Source organism: Channa argus, chromosome 10 (genome assembly GCF_033026475.1).
Source record: "Channa argus isolate prfri chromosome 10, Channa argus male v1.0, whole genome shotgun sequence".
NCBI classification, from domain to species: Eukaryota; Metazoa; Chordata; class Actinopteri; order Anabantiformes; family Channidae; genus Channa; species Channa argus.
This window is the reverse complement of record NC_090206.1, coordinates 6073571-6090030: the sequence shown is the minus strand read 5'-3', so window position 1 is coordinate 6090030 and position 16460 is coordinate 6073571. Positions and strand designations below refer to the sequence as shown.

General features: G+C 39.8%; 1 protein-coding gene across 4 annotated transcripts in view; it reads right to left on the bottom strand.

Annotated features, from left to right (window-relative positions):
- Nucleotides 1-16460, bottom strand: part of il1rapl2 (interleukin 1 receptor accessory protein-like 2) — a 373161-nt gene that overhangs the window by 149995 nt on the left and 206706 nt on the right. For all 4 annotated transcript variants that reach the window (XR_010915419.1, XM_067518983.1, XM_067518984.1 and 1 more), the window contains 2 exons: nt 8437-8606; nt 7105-7208 (listed from right to left, as the gene is read on the bottom strand). Coding sequence is in view for 3 of the 4 variants with exons in the window: in XM_067518983.1 (XP_067375084.1) it covers nt 7105-7208; nt 8437-8606 (274 nt within the window). In the remaining variant the exon portion in view is untranslated. The remainder of the gene's footprint in view (nt 1-7104; nt 7209-8436; nt 8607-16460) is intronic.

The following is a 16460-nucleotide window of genomic DNA, read 5'->3' as shown; positions in this document are numbered from 1 at the left end:
CATCAAAAGAGTCTCACAGCTTTATCCTTTTTTTCCTAAGAGTATATGTGTGTGTCTACTGGTGTCCTAATCGGGTTGGTATCCCCATCCACAGTATGCTCTCTTCCCCTACTGATGCCTCTATACCTGCAGAGAAACCACATTTCTTTCTTTCAATTCTATTTCCCTTATTCTATTGCACATCTCGCATTCCCCACAATTGTATTTGCACATGATTTTGCCTTGACAGGGAGTGTCACTCCACCTTTAATACACGTATGGTTTGATAGCGGTGTCTCTAGGTTTTTCCCACCCCTGCTGGCTCATACAAACCCACATGCTACAGTAGAAGCATTTGCAGTATTTTAAGGCGACAGACTAACGGCTTCCATATGAAGTGAAGAATGTGTAACTATAAACAAGTTTATAATTGACAATCACTAGAACTTGATTGATAGTACTCAGAAACTTTCAAAAGTTAATTGAAAAGTGCAGATAATAAAGTAGAACACGCAGGCCCCATCACCATGAGTCAAACCTGTCATATTTTACAGTTGCTGTTTTTCAGGGCTGTACCCAGGTTGGCAGCTAGCTTTGTAGAAGGCTAATGCTTCCATTCCTAATTCCTCCTACAAACCTCTGACTGACTCCATTGTTCCTCCAAAATTGGAGATGTGGGCAGTGACTTAACAGGGTAACACATTTTTGTCTAGAAACTACAAATCTATAAACTGCATCGACGGTATCGATGAGTTTGGAGAGCTGCGCATACCAGTTACACTCACCGATGAGCCAGCATCTTATGTTTGACTTTTATTCAGACTGATATCCTTGGTTACAGCAAAGTGAAGGCAAGAGCTGAGCACGACTGAGTGTTACCGAGGCTCGTCTGTGACCTCAGACAAAAAAGGACATATCATTTGCCAGCAGCTACAAAGCTTGGAGCAGACCCATGGCATAGTGCATGAATTAAAGAAGCCTGGGCGTCTTTGTAGAGGTCATGAAAAGTTTCAATACTGAATGTGAATGGCAAATCATTTTGCCTTTGGCCATCAGAGTTCTATGTATATTTAAAATTTTTTTTTTTTTTTATATATAAAAAAGATGAGTTAACAAGTAGATTTTATAATACTATGTTTTCCTTCACACCATTCCTTCATTGTAACTTACAATGGAAATGGAGGATGCAACAACATCAGTCTAACCCAAAGAAGAGAGAGGATGCCCTCCTAAGCTAGGCTGGCACCGCACCATGTAAACATTTCCTCATTGTCTTAGCACGGTTTGGTCTCTTGTCTAAAGTCCAAAACAATTCAGTTTTTGGACAAAACCCTTGAATCAAGAGGGAGGCTAGGAAGTGGCATAAAGTGATAAAATAAGTGAAAAGAGAAAGTAAGCGAATGAGGAGATTCACAAACATCCCAGTGAAAAGACTTTAGACCGGTGATTGGTTAGAAATTCAGCTTATTAATATTCACTTTGTTAATGAAATTTCTAGTCTAGTCTTGATTATATTAGTTTCCACCCAGTAGTCCTGCATTCTTGTTTATGACTTAAAATAGCTGGGGGGTTTCTCGCCGGTGCTTTTTTATAGTCATAATGTTTTTCGGGTAGGGAGCCGGAACATTGTTGTAGTTGGACAATGAACAATATGTGGTAGAAGCAATGTGACCAACTTGTAACCAAGTTTGGCCTCAATTCCTAAAAAAAAACCATGTGCCAATAAATAAAGCACTTTGAAGCAGCTTTAAAACGTAGTCAGGCATCTGCTTTGTTGAGCGACGTGTTTAACCTTAGCAGAATCTGTCACCGCTGATCACCAAACAGAGAATGTTAAAGCTGCCTGATCATTGATGTGGTCGCACAAAGGAACAGTTTGCTCAATATATCTAGAACTACAACAAGAAGGGCTGCAGCACTACACGACACAGACACCAGGCCCAGCTGACATTACACACTGAGGACACGGCTGAAAAAATACAATCACAGTGCTTTGCCATAAGTCTGGATCTAGAAACTGAACGTGGCGCAGTGCGACATGCACTGCACCCCCATCACTCAGGCACAGAAAGGCCATACAGAGGGACATGATGGACTGTTACCAAGGGGGGGCAAAGCAAGTTTCTGTTAGAAAGCCCTGCACTGGAGTCACTGGATGCGTAGCTTCATCCAACTAAATGACAGAGGGAGAAAGCTGTCGACAGGCCGAAGCTGAAAGCAACACAGATGCAGAACCAGGTATTGATTTAAATAGGAAAAATGGACTGTATACAAACTAAAACATGCCACTATTTCAAGTCATCATTTTCTTAATTTTCAAAAATCATTATAAATGTATAGTGAACTTTTTCTTTTGTTGTTACTTTATTGTATCTTATCTATATTAAGTCTTTGATATTGTTATTTCCCTAATATGCACAATCCCACACAACATACTTGTCTGAGCTATTGTAGCACTTAGTAATAAAATAACTTTGAAAGAGACTCAAATTTGATTGTAATTGTGTTTCTCTGAAAACCTATAAGAATGTTGTTATGGTGCATTCTGCATCCAAACTCTTCGGTGCTGCTGCTTTGCTCCCCTAACAGCTGTCACTGAGTCCCCACATTAAAACTCTGAAATGCACATCACACAAATCAGCGAAGCAAGGATCACAGAGTTTAACTAACTTTTAACTAACCGTCCACCAACATTTTATAATCCTGGACTCTGACAACATCCTATGCTAATATGCTAATAGCTAATTATACACTCTGAGCTGACAAGAAGGTTTCACTTCTTGGGATACTGCGATATTTCCTGTGCTTTTTCTTTGGTGATGTGTGCAGCTTATGGCACAAAAACTCAGCTTCTTATGTTCGACTCCACATTAACTTCCCACAGTCTTTCTAATTTATTTCCTCCCTCCTGCATGCAGCTGTACTCACAAAGATGTTATCTGGAAACCCTTCTAATGTATAATGGTGATATAATGAGACAGATGACTCTTAGGTCCTCCTGATGTTGTCCATCCTTTATCACACTTCTTTACATTGTCTCTCCTGTATTTGACCTAAAGACAGTAACTACGGCATGTGGAAGAGCATGGGCCCATTACAGTGGGCACATTTAAAAAGGGACTTTACAACAGCAGCAAGAGCAAAACAGAGACAATAAACATATTTAACAATATATCGTCTCTAAAAGTAACACATTGTTAGAAATAATCTAGTAGTAATATAATAGTAGTATAGTATAGTAATATAATATGGTCTAGATGGCAGTTCTCTCCCTCTCCCTCTCTCTCTGTGTTAATAAGAGGCCCTGAAACAATGACAGACACCAAGCCCTAATTAGGTTGTCATGCCGAGAGAGCGAGAGAAAGGCAGAAAGAGAGAGTAAGGGGGGAGAGAGAGCTTATTAAGGAGGATAGGTGTCAGGCTCTGGCAGGAAAAGGAGGTGGGAGGAGAGCAGAAGAGGGGGAAGATGTGGGGGAGGGTGATGAAGGGAGGCTAAAGACAGGGAGAGTCAGGTGCAGACAGGAAGGGGAGGAAGAGAGCGGGGGAGAGAGAGGAGAAGAAGATGGAACACAGGAGGTGGGTGCAGCAAGTAAAGAAAACAGGAGGTGGAGGAGGGAGAGGTGTAGAGGATGGAGGCAACTGGTAAGATTAAGGCCAAGCAGATTAGGTGCAGGAGGAAAAAAGGAGTAGGAGGGAAGAGGTGATGGGGAAAGGTGTGAAGGAAAATAAACAGGTGACAGTGACAGTGGTGAAGGCAATGGATGCTAAGGAGGGAGACAAACGGGATCAAGGGAGACGGGGAGATGGTGATTTGTGGCACAAACCCTGAGGACAGCTGCTCTTCTGTGCTGCAACTCTTTGCTAAGAGAAATATTCTGCTTTGCTGCAACTAGGGTCTGACGTAATAGTTCAACATTATCACTTATGTTTACCACAAACATGCAAATGGAAAGATACATTTTTCTGTTGCCTCATAGAAATACATTTGTCTGACCGGCAGCTGTAGGATTTGTATGATTTGAATGACTTTTGGCTATTTGAATTTCTCACCCTCTTCTTTTTAGTGTCACAAATGTCAGCGTCAGTGCAATGACAGTTTCTCTTTTATGCCTTCAACCCATTGAAAAAGTTGGGTCGGTGGCATGATTACTAATGTTTGACATGACTTTTTCATTCTTGTTTTTATTGTTTAGGAACTGATTGTACTAATTGTTGCAGTTGCATTCGTGTAAGTACAGTGTTTGCCCATTTATGCTGGACACAAGATATTACCTTCAAAAGCTCATTGTCTTTTTCCTCATCTCCTTCTCATGATGCACCATACTTTTTTTTAATAGGAGACAGAACTGGACCGTGGGCAGGCCAGTTTAGCACACACTGTGTCTACAAAGCTGTTGTTTTCTGTGTAGAATGAGGCCTGACATTGTCCTGAAACATCCATGACTTCCTGGGAAAATAAGTTGCCTTGACGACAGCACGTTTTTCTATGGCCGTATGTATAGCTCATTGTCAATATCTTCACATATATTTGAGTCATCCATGGCTGCGGCACTGATACACGCCATACGCATCACAGATGCTGACTTTTGAACTGAAGCTGATAACAGTCTGGATGATTGGTTTTTGTCTTTGGCTTAGAGAACAACATCTGTCTTCCAGAAAACGATCTAAAATGTGAACTTGTCTGACTACGGAACAGGTTTTCACTGTGTTTCAGTCCATCTGACATGAGCTCAGACCCAAAGGACATAATTGATGCATGGCTTCTTTCTTGTGTAATACAGTTTCAGGTTGCATTTTTCGGAGCAGAGACAGACTTTGTTAAGTGACAGTGCTTTTTGCAGAGTACTCCCAGGTCTATGTGGCGATATTCATCACAGCGTCATCAAGGTTTCTTATGCAATGCTGCCTGAAGGCTCGAAGGTCAAACACATTAAACAGTGGTTTCCATCCTTGGTCATTATGCACTGAGATTTACTGAGAATCCTTAAATCGTTTTACTCTGTTTTTTAAAAGAAATAAATTCTGCAATCTTGTGTTAAGAAATATTTTTTGGAGCTGACTGACAATTCTCAAATTAAGTTTGGCACAAAGTCTTGAAACACGACCTTTGGTTTTAAAGATCGATCCTGCGTGAGGTGCTGCTCATTTTGGAGTCATCCACAAGTCCTGTGTCCTAAGTTAAGTTAAAACACTGAAAACCTTTTCTTTGTACTTTTGTCAGATAAATAAAGCTCCACACTAACTAATGCATCCCAGTTAGGAATGTTCCTGATAGTCTAGCAGGAGCAAAAACCTGATGTCTAAAGATTCTAAGACACACAAACCCCCAAATCATGCAACAACTGAACTTTGGCGTGTTCTTCTGTAAAAACAAATATAGTGGCACCCAGCGTTTGATAAGTGGGAGGAACTGGGGGTGAGATCCTAGATGGAGACAAGGCAAACTAATGAGTTTAAACAGAAAATTAAACTTCAGGCGAATTTCAGGTAAAGTTCACATTAGTGTGGATATTTCCACACCACACACTTTGTCGCTGGTGTCACCGTGCTATGCCGTTGATGTCGTAAATATAAAAAATTTTGAAAATAATCTTGAAAGAAAATGCCTGCAGTTGGCTTTACTTTTATCTTAAAACATCTCCAAGCTGAATACTTGTTCCACCTCTGCCTACCTGCTCATGAGGTTAACGTGGTATCAGGTGCACTATCTGAGTTTTCCAAGTATAATTTGGGTACACAGGAGCAGTATCGGACCCAAAACCTAATTCTGGCATTGGCACCAGGATACGGCAAATCGCTGATTTTATATTTTGTTGCATTGCATTGCAAAAATGAAACTTGGGTTTGTTCATCAGGGCAAACAGTTCAATCCTAAAAAATAACAAAAAAATCTTAAAATAAAATCCTTTTAAATAAATTCAGTTCTCCCTTTCAAATACTTGCTTTTCATTCTGACTGCCTCGTTACAAAGTACTAAATGTTTTTCATTTTATCAAAATTAATATCATATTCCAGGGATGCTCAAAAATAAAAGGAAAAATGACCTATTGCCTATTGACTGCAGTCAAATATTTCCTTTTTGCAGATTTGCATGAGGGCTTATATTAATTCAGTTCATTATGCACGTACACACCATGCACTCGGTAAGGTAAACATGACTGTAAGCCTTGTTGTCGGCTACAAAGCCAACTGCCACACTGGTACCCAGTATCAACTCACACACACACACATGGGCCTATCCCTAAAGGACCACATAGGACCCAGGCCAAATTCTGCCTTGGTGCCAACAGCCATATTGCAAATATTCAATTTACTAACCTGGCAGCATTCCGCAGAAGAGGCCGGAAAAACAAGCACGCGCACAATCACAGACACACATACATACACTGCAATACCTGAACACAGGAGAGCTATTTAATTTAATGCAATAATGACAAAAACTTCATTTGTGCTACTGACTAACTACACTGTGTACAATCCAAGTGAACAGCTGATATTACATCGAATGTCTAAAAAGTCATGAAATACTATTCATCTGTATATTCAAATACAGATACACCTATTCAAATGTGACTTCTGAGAGCACAGGGCATTTGGGCAATGTTTACGGGGTGGATTTCAATGGAGCTCCACATTTACACCATAAACCCTGCTGCTGTTTGCCCATGCAATCTAAATGGGTCGCCTGGGTTAAGACACACCAGTAAGAGTCAGACATCTATTCCAAAGTTGCTCCCGTGTGATGAAGTCAACAATTCTAAGGGAACTGGTGCAGGTCAAAGTCGGGCCAACACACATTTTGTTTGCATGTTGGTAAAAGACTTACTGTGTTTGTTTAGTTTTATGAAGTCAATATACCGGGACTGGAAGTGCAACTTCAAAACACAGTCTGTGTTCAGCTCCGTGTACTTTAACCTATTTCCTATCTGGGGAGAAGAGCAGTATTTGTATCTGATACAAAGTGTTATCAACAATGCACCCAGCTGAACCAGAAATAATTCTAAATCATGCCTCCTTAGAGAATTTAGGTTGTACCCCAAACCCATTTTTAGTCATTTTACATTAGGGTGATTCATAGCGGTGCCACATATTGGTCAAAATAACTCTTTGTGCGCAGATTACCTCAGTACACAGGTGTAAAATCCATTGTCTTCAATCTCAGCAGATCTAAACCAGATGGAGTCATCTTCTTTACTCAGCCTGTGACCTGAGAAGATGATGGGTTCCTAAAAGAAATTGCAAAGATTGTTGTAGAGTAGTTAATGAAAGTTGACAAGACTATTGCTATTGAAAATAATTCATTGTTCATTCATCTTTTCATTAGTGGATGTAAATGCACCCTCATAAAGTTCTTGATTCAATGTATATTTTGCATACGGAATACTTTCAGGTATGAATATAATCCAGCTAAATCTGTTTTGCTATTCAGATATAATCTGCGTGGAAGCTATAATCTCTAGTTTCTATATTTCAGCTATTGCACAGAAAGACAAGTGCAGTGATGCTTACAGTGCCTATAAAACGTTTCACCTGTTATTGGTTTTACAGTAGTGAATCAGGGTTGATTTAACTTGGCTTTTTTCACTTGTCAAAAAAAAAAAAAAAAAAAAAAGGTCTTTCGTGTCAAGGTAAAAACAAAACACAGTAAATTAATCCAAAAATACAAGGTCAAATATTATTGACTGCTGTATTCATTAGTATTTAGTAGATGTACCTTAGACAGCTATTACAGCACTGAGCCTTTGTGGATAGTTTTAAAACTGCTCAAGCTCTGTCAGGTTGCATGGGGATGGTGAGTGAACAGCCCTTTTCAAGTCCAGCCACAAATTCTCAGTTGGATTGAGGTCTGGGCTCTGACACTCCAGAACATTAATTTGAAAAGCTTTCTGTGTAGCTTTGGCAGAAAAATACATCTTTGCAGTTCTTTTGCAGACTGATCCAGGATTTTCCTAGATTTTGCTTCATTCATTTGACCCTGTACCTTTCCAAGCCCATCAGGGCCTGCCACCTGCTTCAGATGCGATCACGCCAATTAATGGCATTATCTTTCATGGATGGGGCAGGAGGTATTGTGCATGCTCTGAATGCTAGGAGATTCAGTATTTCATTATCTTGTTAATACAAGCTGCAGTTTATTTTGGTTTATATAAAAAGTTTTTAGCTGCGGAACCTTGCAACTCCTTCGAAGGAGTCGTAGGTGTGCTGGTGGCCGCCCTCACTAGTGTCCTTCGTGCCCAGCCAATTTTTGAGGCTGGCTTGCTTTTCTGCCCTTTATACCTTTGCCATGTTCCATCCATGTTTTAATGATGGATTGATGAAGATCTCCAAGAGATATTCAGTGACTTTAGAAATGTTCTTGTGTGTATCCACTAACACATGACTTGTAAAAAGGGGGATGGGGGTATGAATACTTTATATGAGCACTATGTGAGTTATGATTCAATGTGACCTTACCTCTGCATCTCCTTTGTTCTTGTACCAGATGAGGCGCAGCTTGGCATTAGTGGCCATGGTGTAGTTGGTTCGGATGTAGCTGTAGAACAAGGCACATTTGACCCGAACAGGTTCACCTGCCAGAACATGGTACTCCTTCAGATCCACTGACCAGTCTATGCACCCATCCACTGTGAGACGGAGAGAAAAAAGACAGGAAGAGGAATATTGAGAATGTGTTGATAGATGAACAGTATACCGCACAGCCAATAATACAACACCAGAACAAATGCAATTCTGTTTTCAACTGCATTGGAGAAAAACAAAGATGGAAATAAGCCATGAAGTAAGAAACCCAAATAAGTTCAGAAACATGAGTAGTCATCAAAACAAAAAACTTACATAAGACTTTATATAAGGTATTAAAATGACTTTTTATATTGCTTCGGAAAATACTTGCCAGGGAGAAGGAGTTTAAGAGAGATGTCAGAGAGACAGGAGGGGGAAGTGAGTGACGGAGAGTCTTGTTTCTTCGGCAATATCATTTTTTTCTTCCAAAGCAATAAAATATCGAATAACAAATTAGGATTGTGTGCACGCTATTGATAGAGGACAATGGAGCAGGAGATTTAAAACAATATAGTACATAAGGTAAATCTTATAGGAAATGTAATATCTGATCAAAAACTTTATTCTCTTCTTTTAATTTCATTATAAGAATCTTTTCAAACTATGTACTACACACATTTCTTTTCCCTTATAGGTTGATACTGGGAGAGTGATAAAGAGCAATAAGTGCAGAAAAAGTGTGAGTCGGGGGGCATGACAACAGAGATTTGGAGATATAAATGAAGAAGGTAGAGACCAAATAAAAAGCTCTAAAAAGAAGAAAGGGGAAGTGGCAGTGCGACAGGGATGTCAGAGATGAGACCAGGTCAGCTGGAATGAACAGAAAACAAGTCGTAGATGGAAGACAAGTGGGCGCTGGTGAGACATAGAGGTCAGGACAGAAAATGACAAGGAGGTTTCCCACATGGATTTTCCTCCCTTCTTCCTCACCCTTCTCATCCTCTCTTTCCCTGCTCTTTGCCTTTTTTTTTTCTCTGTTGTTCAACGGGTTTCTCTTCTTCTCATAGTCTGCGGCTCAAACAGATGTGCTGTGTTTTAACAGCATCTCTCTGGGACTTGCTGCAAGGCCTTTCCTCCGTCACCACCCCAAAAATACTTGTTTAGACTCACATTCTTGTTGTTGCCATCTTGCCTGTTTATTATGCAATACTGACAATAACCAGTGTGTATTTTAAGGGAGTAAACAAATGCAAATGTATCATTTGGTTATGAAAAGATAATGTACTGAAACAGCATCAAAATTGTTTGTTGCAGTATTGGTCGCTTTTCCCCGACAGCTGATCAATTTTTAACTCAAATTAAAACACATACACATTAAAAAATATCTGAACTCAGAGTGCTGATAAAATTTTGGATGTCTATTTAGAATAAACATCATTAAGTTCCTTTTCCTTTTTTCACCAAACAAGGCTCAGGTTATGATCTTTCTGTAGCGAGTTTTCAACAAGGATTTGGCTCAATTGTCGTTTTTTTTTTCTTTTGGTTTCTATTCCCATACAGTTGTAGACACATCTCAAGACTGAAGGAAACAGGATGCACCTGACAACATCAAATGGTGTGAATATGTTTGTAAATTTTTGTGTGTTTTAAATCCGTTTACATATTTTAACTCATTATAGATTATGTAATGTATGCTTAAGGTCATTTGTGTCTATTTCAACAAAAACTACGAGACAAGTAAGTGCACAAAAATAAGGGTGATGGGGTTGCGCTACTTTCTGTAGCTTCTGTACAGAATTCCACACAGAAAATAAATAACTTAATTAATTGTAATATTTAAACCCTGAGGTGGATAAAGTACTCAGCATGATAATTTATTCTTTGTAAAAATGTGCAGTCAAAAGTCAAAAAGCAGACGTTTGATGCAAGATGTGGGCTGTTACCATCGCTACCACTGTAAGTCAATGTTAACATGTTTTAGTGCTGTGTAAAATGTGTCAGGTGTAATTTGTGTCAAGTCATTATTAAAGACTTCATTTGCAGAGTGCAAATTTATGTCCACGTATTTAAGTGAGTGCATTTATCGATTTAGCAATAAACTTTAAGTCATACACAGCCAGCATCGTATCACTGTACGCACACACACCGAAGTTATTCACAAAACTAGTGACAATTCATGTGCATTTACCGTGCATAAGAAAGACGACAACAGTCTACTGCTAATGTGTGTGTGTGCTTGTGTGTGTGTGTGTGTGTGTGTGTGTGTGTGTGGTAGAAATTGAGTGATGAATAGATTAGCATGACTTGTCGGTTATAAATGAGCTGACACAAATTACAAATTGAAGGTGTGACTGCAGTATACCTAACATCTAACACTGAGCATCTCAAACTCTCTCACACACACACACACACACGCACACACACACGCACACACACACAGACAGACAGATAGATCCACACTGAGATGCACCCAGGGCATCACATTAATAGAAAATCACATTAGTTTGGTCTAGTGGGCTAATGCCTTTTGTTTTAGGTAATATTTAACACAGATCGCTCTCTCTCTCACTCACACACACACACACACACACACACACACACTCAAAGGCGTTAAAACTACAACGCAATATGTAGCTGCAGGTCATATTCAAAGCAAACTCTCAATAATTCATTCATCATTGCTTGTACTTGTGTGTTATCTGTGCCTGTGAGTATATGTGCATGTGTGTGTGCGTGTGTGTGTGTATGTGTACAGAGGAGTGCAGCTGCATGGGTCCGTAGACATATTAACTGTGTGGGCAGGGTGTTAGCATGAGCCGATATATCATCCCTGTCAGATCTATCTGCATATGGATGCTCCCAAATGGCAGAATGAAAGCAACCCTGGATAAATGGCAACAGTTTGGTGTGTGAAAAAGTGCAGAGGGCTTTTTTGGGCAAAACATAAACACATTTAGATGCACACAACCACAAACCCAAACCCAAACCCCCCATTGGGCTGGTACCATTTTGTCATTAAGGGTTCTCAAGATTGTGTCTCCAGCGGCAATAGAAATATTACAAATAAACACATTTTTTTGAACATTTAAATTTCCAAAGAAATACAGGTGATTTGGGAAAATAGTGTTAAATATTAAAATATAGTATGTAAATATTTAAAAACTGCATTAAACGCTCAGTTTTTTGCCTTTTTTAGCTTTTTCGCTTAACATGCTTGATGCTGAAAATACTTTGAAGTGATTTCCAAATAAATCCTCTTGATATCATATCTCAAATGTGTGTTTAATAGCAAAGGTAGGGAGTGTTTAAGAGTGACCGTGATATTTAGAGTCTCAAGGTTGCAGCTACACCTTTTTGCAATGCATCTAAAAGAAAACTTTTAGAAGTTTTACACAATGTCCTTGGGATACTGTATGCGTTTCTCAGTCCAAAGCTTCTTCATATACAGTTCAGTGCATCTCTTTATGTTTAAAAGGCAAAAAAAAAGGATCAATCCCATTTTTTTTTCAACCTAATATTCAGTGCACATTCAGCTAGCACAAATGTTACAGATGTTTCTTCATCATTAGATGTAACAAAATTAAAAGTTAAAATAAAACTATTAAAATGATCAGTTTAAATGTTTGCAACCCCCCTTAATAAACCCTGCAGACAAGTAACTTTTAGTTGAATTCAGGTGTCTGTTGCCTTCATGCTTGATGAGTGGCACCAGGTGTGTTAAACTGGGCTTGCACTTTAAATGTGGTTGGATCTCAAGGGGCAGTCTCAAGCTGTTTGCTGAAAACAACAAAAACAAAGGGTTTAGGAGAAAAGCTATTAGAAGACCTCCAAATGAAATTGGTAAATCTTTATAAAGCTGGAGAGGTATATAAAAAATTAAACAAGAAGTTCATTATTGTGGGATACCAGTGCCAACTGTTGGAGACCGTTATCCAGAAATGGAAGAAACATGCACACACTAGAAGCGGACGGCCAACAAAAATATATAAATGAAAGAGGTGCTAGCAAACTTGTGTGAGATCAAAGATCAACAGCTTGCGGCTCGTCCCTTCATTCGCCACAGTTAACTTGGAATGGGTTTTTACGCCAGATGCCCTTCCTGCGGCAGCCCTACGATTTTGTCCGGCCTCAGGGCCGGTGCCAAGGTGGCTCTTGGTGGCTGGGCAGGGCCACGTGGGGTGGGGTGGGATTTGACCCCATGGACTTCTGCGTCCCAACCCAATGCTCTACCACTGAGGCACCAGGTCCCATTTGTGTGACAGCTATGCAAGGATCCAAATCAAACACCAGGGGACCTAACAAATGTTTTTAGCTGCAACTGGAATAAAAGTCCCCATCTGTACACTCAAAGATAGTCTGCACAAGTCTGGCTTGTTGGAAGCCATTGCTTACTTCTACCACACTCTGCACAATTGGAGTATGCTCAGGAGCATGGGAAGAAACAAGGTTATATGTCATCAGATGAGACCAAAGTTAAATTATTTGGTCGAATGGTGGTAATGGAATGAAAAAAACTAAATCTCAACCAATGAGAATGCAAACCCCATTCCCACAGTCAAACATGTTCGAGGCTTGAGTATGTGTGCATCAGCTCTGCAGACAGTGGACGGATGAATGATGACTCATTGGTATATTATTGTCAAAAAAGTTAAACAGCAAAGAGATGGCATAAGAATCAAAGAACGCTTTAGTAAATCATCCTTGCGATGATTTAGGCTTATTTATTTAAATTGATAAACATGTAGTGGTAATTCATCAAAAAGACACAGTATATTTTCCTTCATTTAATAGCTGAAAGAGAGTGAGTTATGCAGTTTGTGCAGGGTGCAGCATATTTAGTTCAGCCCTGTCACTCAAATGCAAAGCCCTTCAGAGCCTCTAGCCTGTCTGCACACCTCCCACAATCCCTTGCAATACCACTACAGCTGCTGCCATAATAATAGCTTGACCTGACCCACACACACAGACGTGCACAGGTAATGATCCCAACATTCACAAATAGGTACAAACACACCCACACACGGGCACACGCACGCACATGCACACACAGAGAATAGAGGGACATAGTACCACACACACACACACACACGCACGTATACAAGTCTATTGCCATGGAGAGCAAGGTGAGAGGGAAAAGTACAGTGTTCGCCATTTGGCCCACTGGTTCGTGCTGATGTTCAATTTCAGCACACAGCCAACTTGATGGTTTCTTCTTTTTTCTGAACACATTTTATGAGAATAAGCTTTAGCCTTGATAGAACTTCATGTATATGGTGAAAGGGTATACTGTGTGTGTGTGTGTGTGTGTGTGTGTGTGTGTGTGTGTGTGTGTGTGTGTGTGTGTGTGTGTGTGTGTGTGTGTAAACGAGAGAGAGAAAAAGCACAAGAAACACAGTGCACTTGCCATTTTCAGAATGACTCCTCAAAATGAGCTACTCAAACCAGTGGACTCTACGATACACACACACACACACACACACACAAACACACACGCGAGAGCAATCTATTTTGTGAGCTGTATGAATATGGTAATGCACGTGTGGGTTATGGCCTTCATTCTGCTCTATGGAGTTACAACGGCATCTATCAGCACACAAGTCTTGTAGTGCCACAGCAAACACACACACAGACACACACACACACACACACACACAAAGACAGCCAGCACACAGTAAAAGGCCCAACCTCACATTAACACACACACACACACTGACACACACACACCAGCATCAGGTCTGAATAAATGGAGTTGACCACAATCTGCCCTCTGTCTAATGCTACCAAACAAACTGATATTTATTCACTCTTACATGAGGAAAAAAAAAACACACATACACAAACAGATGCATTTAGTGACTGTTCTCTTAAGCAATCCATATTGTGGAAAAAAATAATAAATATGTGACATTTATTAAAACATAAACTGCCGCTGCATGTGTGTATTTGACGGATGATGAGTGTCTGTGTGCATTCGTGTGGAAGGGGGGTTTTGTTGGACAAGGAGCAATAAAAATTTAAAGTTCAATACAGCATCAACATATTTAGTATCCATCAGCTTGATTAATTTCCAATAACCTTCAATATAGTCCTAATAAAAATATTTAAGATTTCAATATCCACGTATTTAAAGAATCGACTAATAAAACAGCTTAACTGAGCACGAAGTCCAAGTGTCATGTATTCACAGGGAACACTTATTATTTACTGTGCGTGAAAACAAATCTGACTTCTTAAAGGGCAGTTTATAAAACTTAGTGACATTTAGCAGATTAGTTGCAACCTTTACTGCAGCCAAACATCTTTCCAATGTGTCTATATTTATACAGTAGCTTGCAAAAGTATTCATACCCCTTGAAAGTTTTCCACATTTTGCATTTAAAGCTGCAAGTCTTTTGGGGAGTGTCTCTACCAGCTTTGCACATCTAGAGAGTGAAATCTTTGCCCATTCTTCTTTGTAAAATAGCTCAAGCTCGTGGATGTGGAGCATCTGTGAACAGCAACTTTCAAGTCTTGCCACACAATGGATTTAGGTCTGGACTCTGACTCAATATGCTTTTAACTAAACTATTCCATTGTAGCTCTGGCTGTATGTTTAGGGTTGTTGTCCTGCTGGAAGGTGAACCCCCTCCCCAAAGTCTTTTGCAGAATCTAACAGGTTTCCTTCTAAGATTGTCTTGTATTTGGCTTCATCCATCTTCCCATCAACTCTGACCAGCTTCCCTGTCCCTGCTGAAGAAAAGCATCCCCACAACATGATGCTGCCACCACCATGCTTCACGGTGGGGATGGTGTGTTCTGGGTGATGTGCAGTGTTAGCTTTCAGCCACACATAGCATTTTGCATTCAGGTCAAAAAGTTCCATTTTGGTCTCATCTGACCAAAGAACCTTCTTCCACATGTTTGTTATGTCCCTCACAAGGCTTGAGGGGATTTCTTACGTCTTTCTTTCAATAATGGCTTTTTTCTTAGCATTCTTCCATAAAGGCCAGATTTGTATAGTGCATGACTAATAGCTGTCCTGTAGACATATTGTCCCACCTGAGCTGTGGATCTCTGCAGCTCCTTCAGAGTTGCCATGGGCCTCTTGGCTCCTTCTCTGATTAATCCTCTCCTTGCCCGACCTGTCAGTTTAAGTGGGCGGCCATGTCTTGGCAGGTTTGCAGCTGTGCCACACTCTTTCCATTTTCGGATGATAGCTTCTACAGTGCTCCATGAGATGTTCAAAGCTTGGGATATTTTTTTATAACCTAACCCTGCTTTAAACTTCTCCACAACTTTATCCCTGACCTGTCTGGTGTGTTCCTTTGACTTCATGATGCTGTTTGTTCACTAATAAACCTCTGAGGGCTTCACAGAACAGCTCCATTTATACTGAGATTAAATTACACACAGGTGGACTCTATTTATTAATTAGGTGAATATTGAAGGCAATTGATTCCACTGGATGGTTACATTATATATGCAAAAGTTTATATCCAAGTTTTTTGTTGTTTATTTTAATAGCATGGTCTTACTGTACCCTGAAAGAGCTAATGTTGATCTGTTTTAAATGTCCATTTTTGTACCACTAAATGAAAGTACAATTTTGTCACCAGAGGTACAAAATTAATGTCTTAAAGTTAACAACCTCAGGAGTACATATAAATACCCAATCTGAAAGGTACAAATTTGGCCTTTTAGAGGTTACAGCCCCAGTGACGAGCCATTGTACCCCTAAAAATAAAAAATGTCAATTATTTGGTGAGAATTTTGCCCCTGAATGCCATTGTATAAAACACGTAGCTCAAAAACCCATTGCTAAAAAAAAGGGGAAAAATACAACCTGAGGAGATAAGGTTAGAAGTAGGGGTAGGGGTGGATGATTTGTTGTGTTTTTTAGAGGAATATCAAATTCAAGACAAATCCAGATGAAGAATTTAAGTATTATTAAATGTAATATTAAAAGGTCATTGACCCCATCATATCCCAGTTAACAA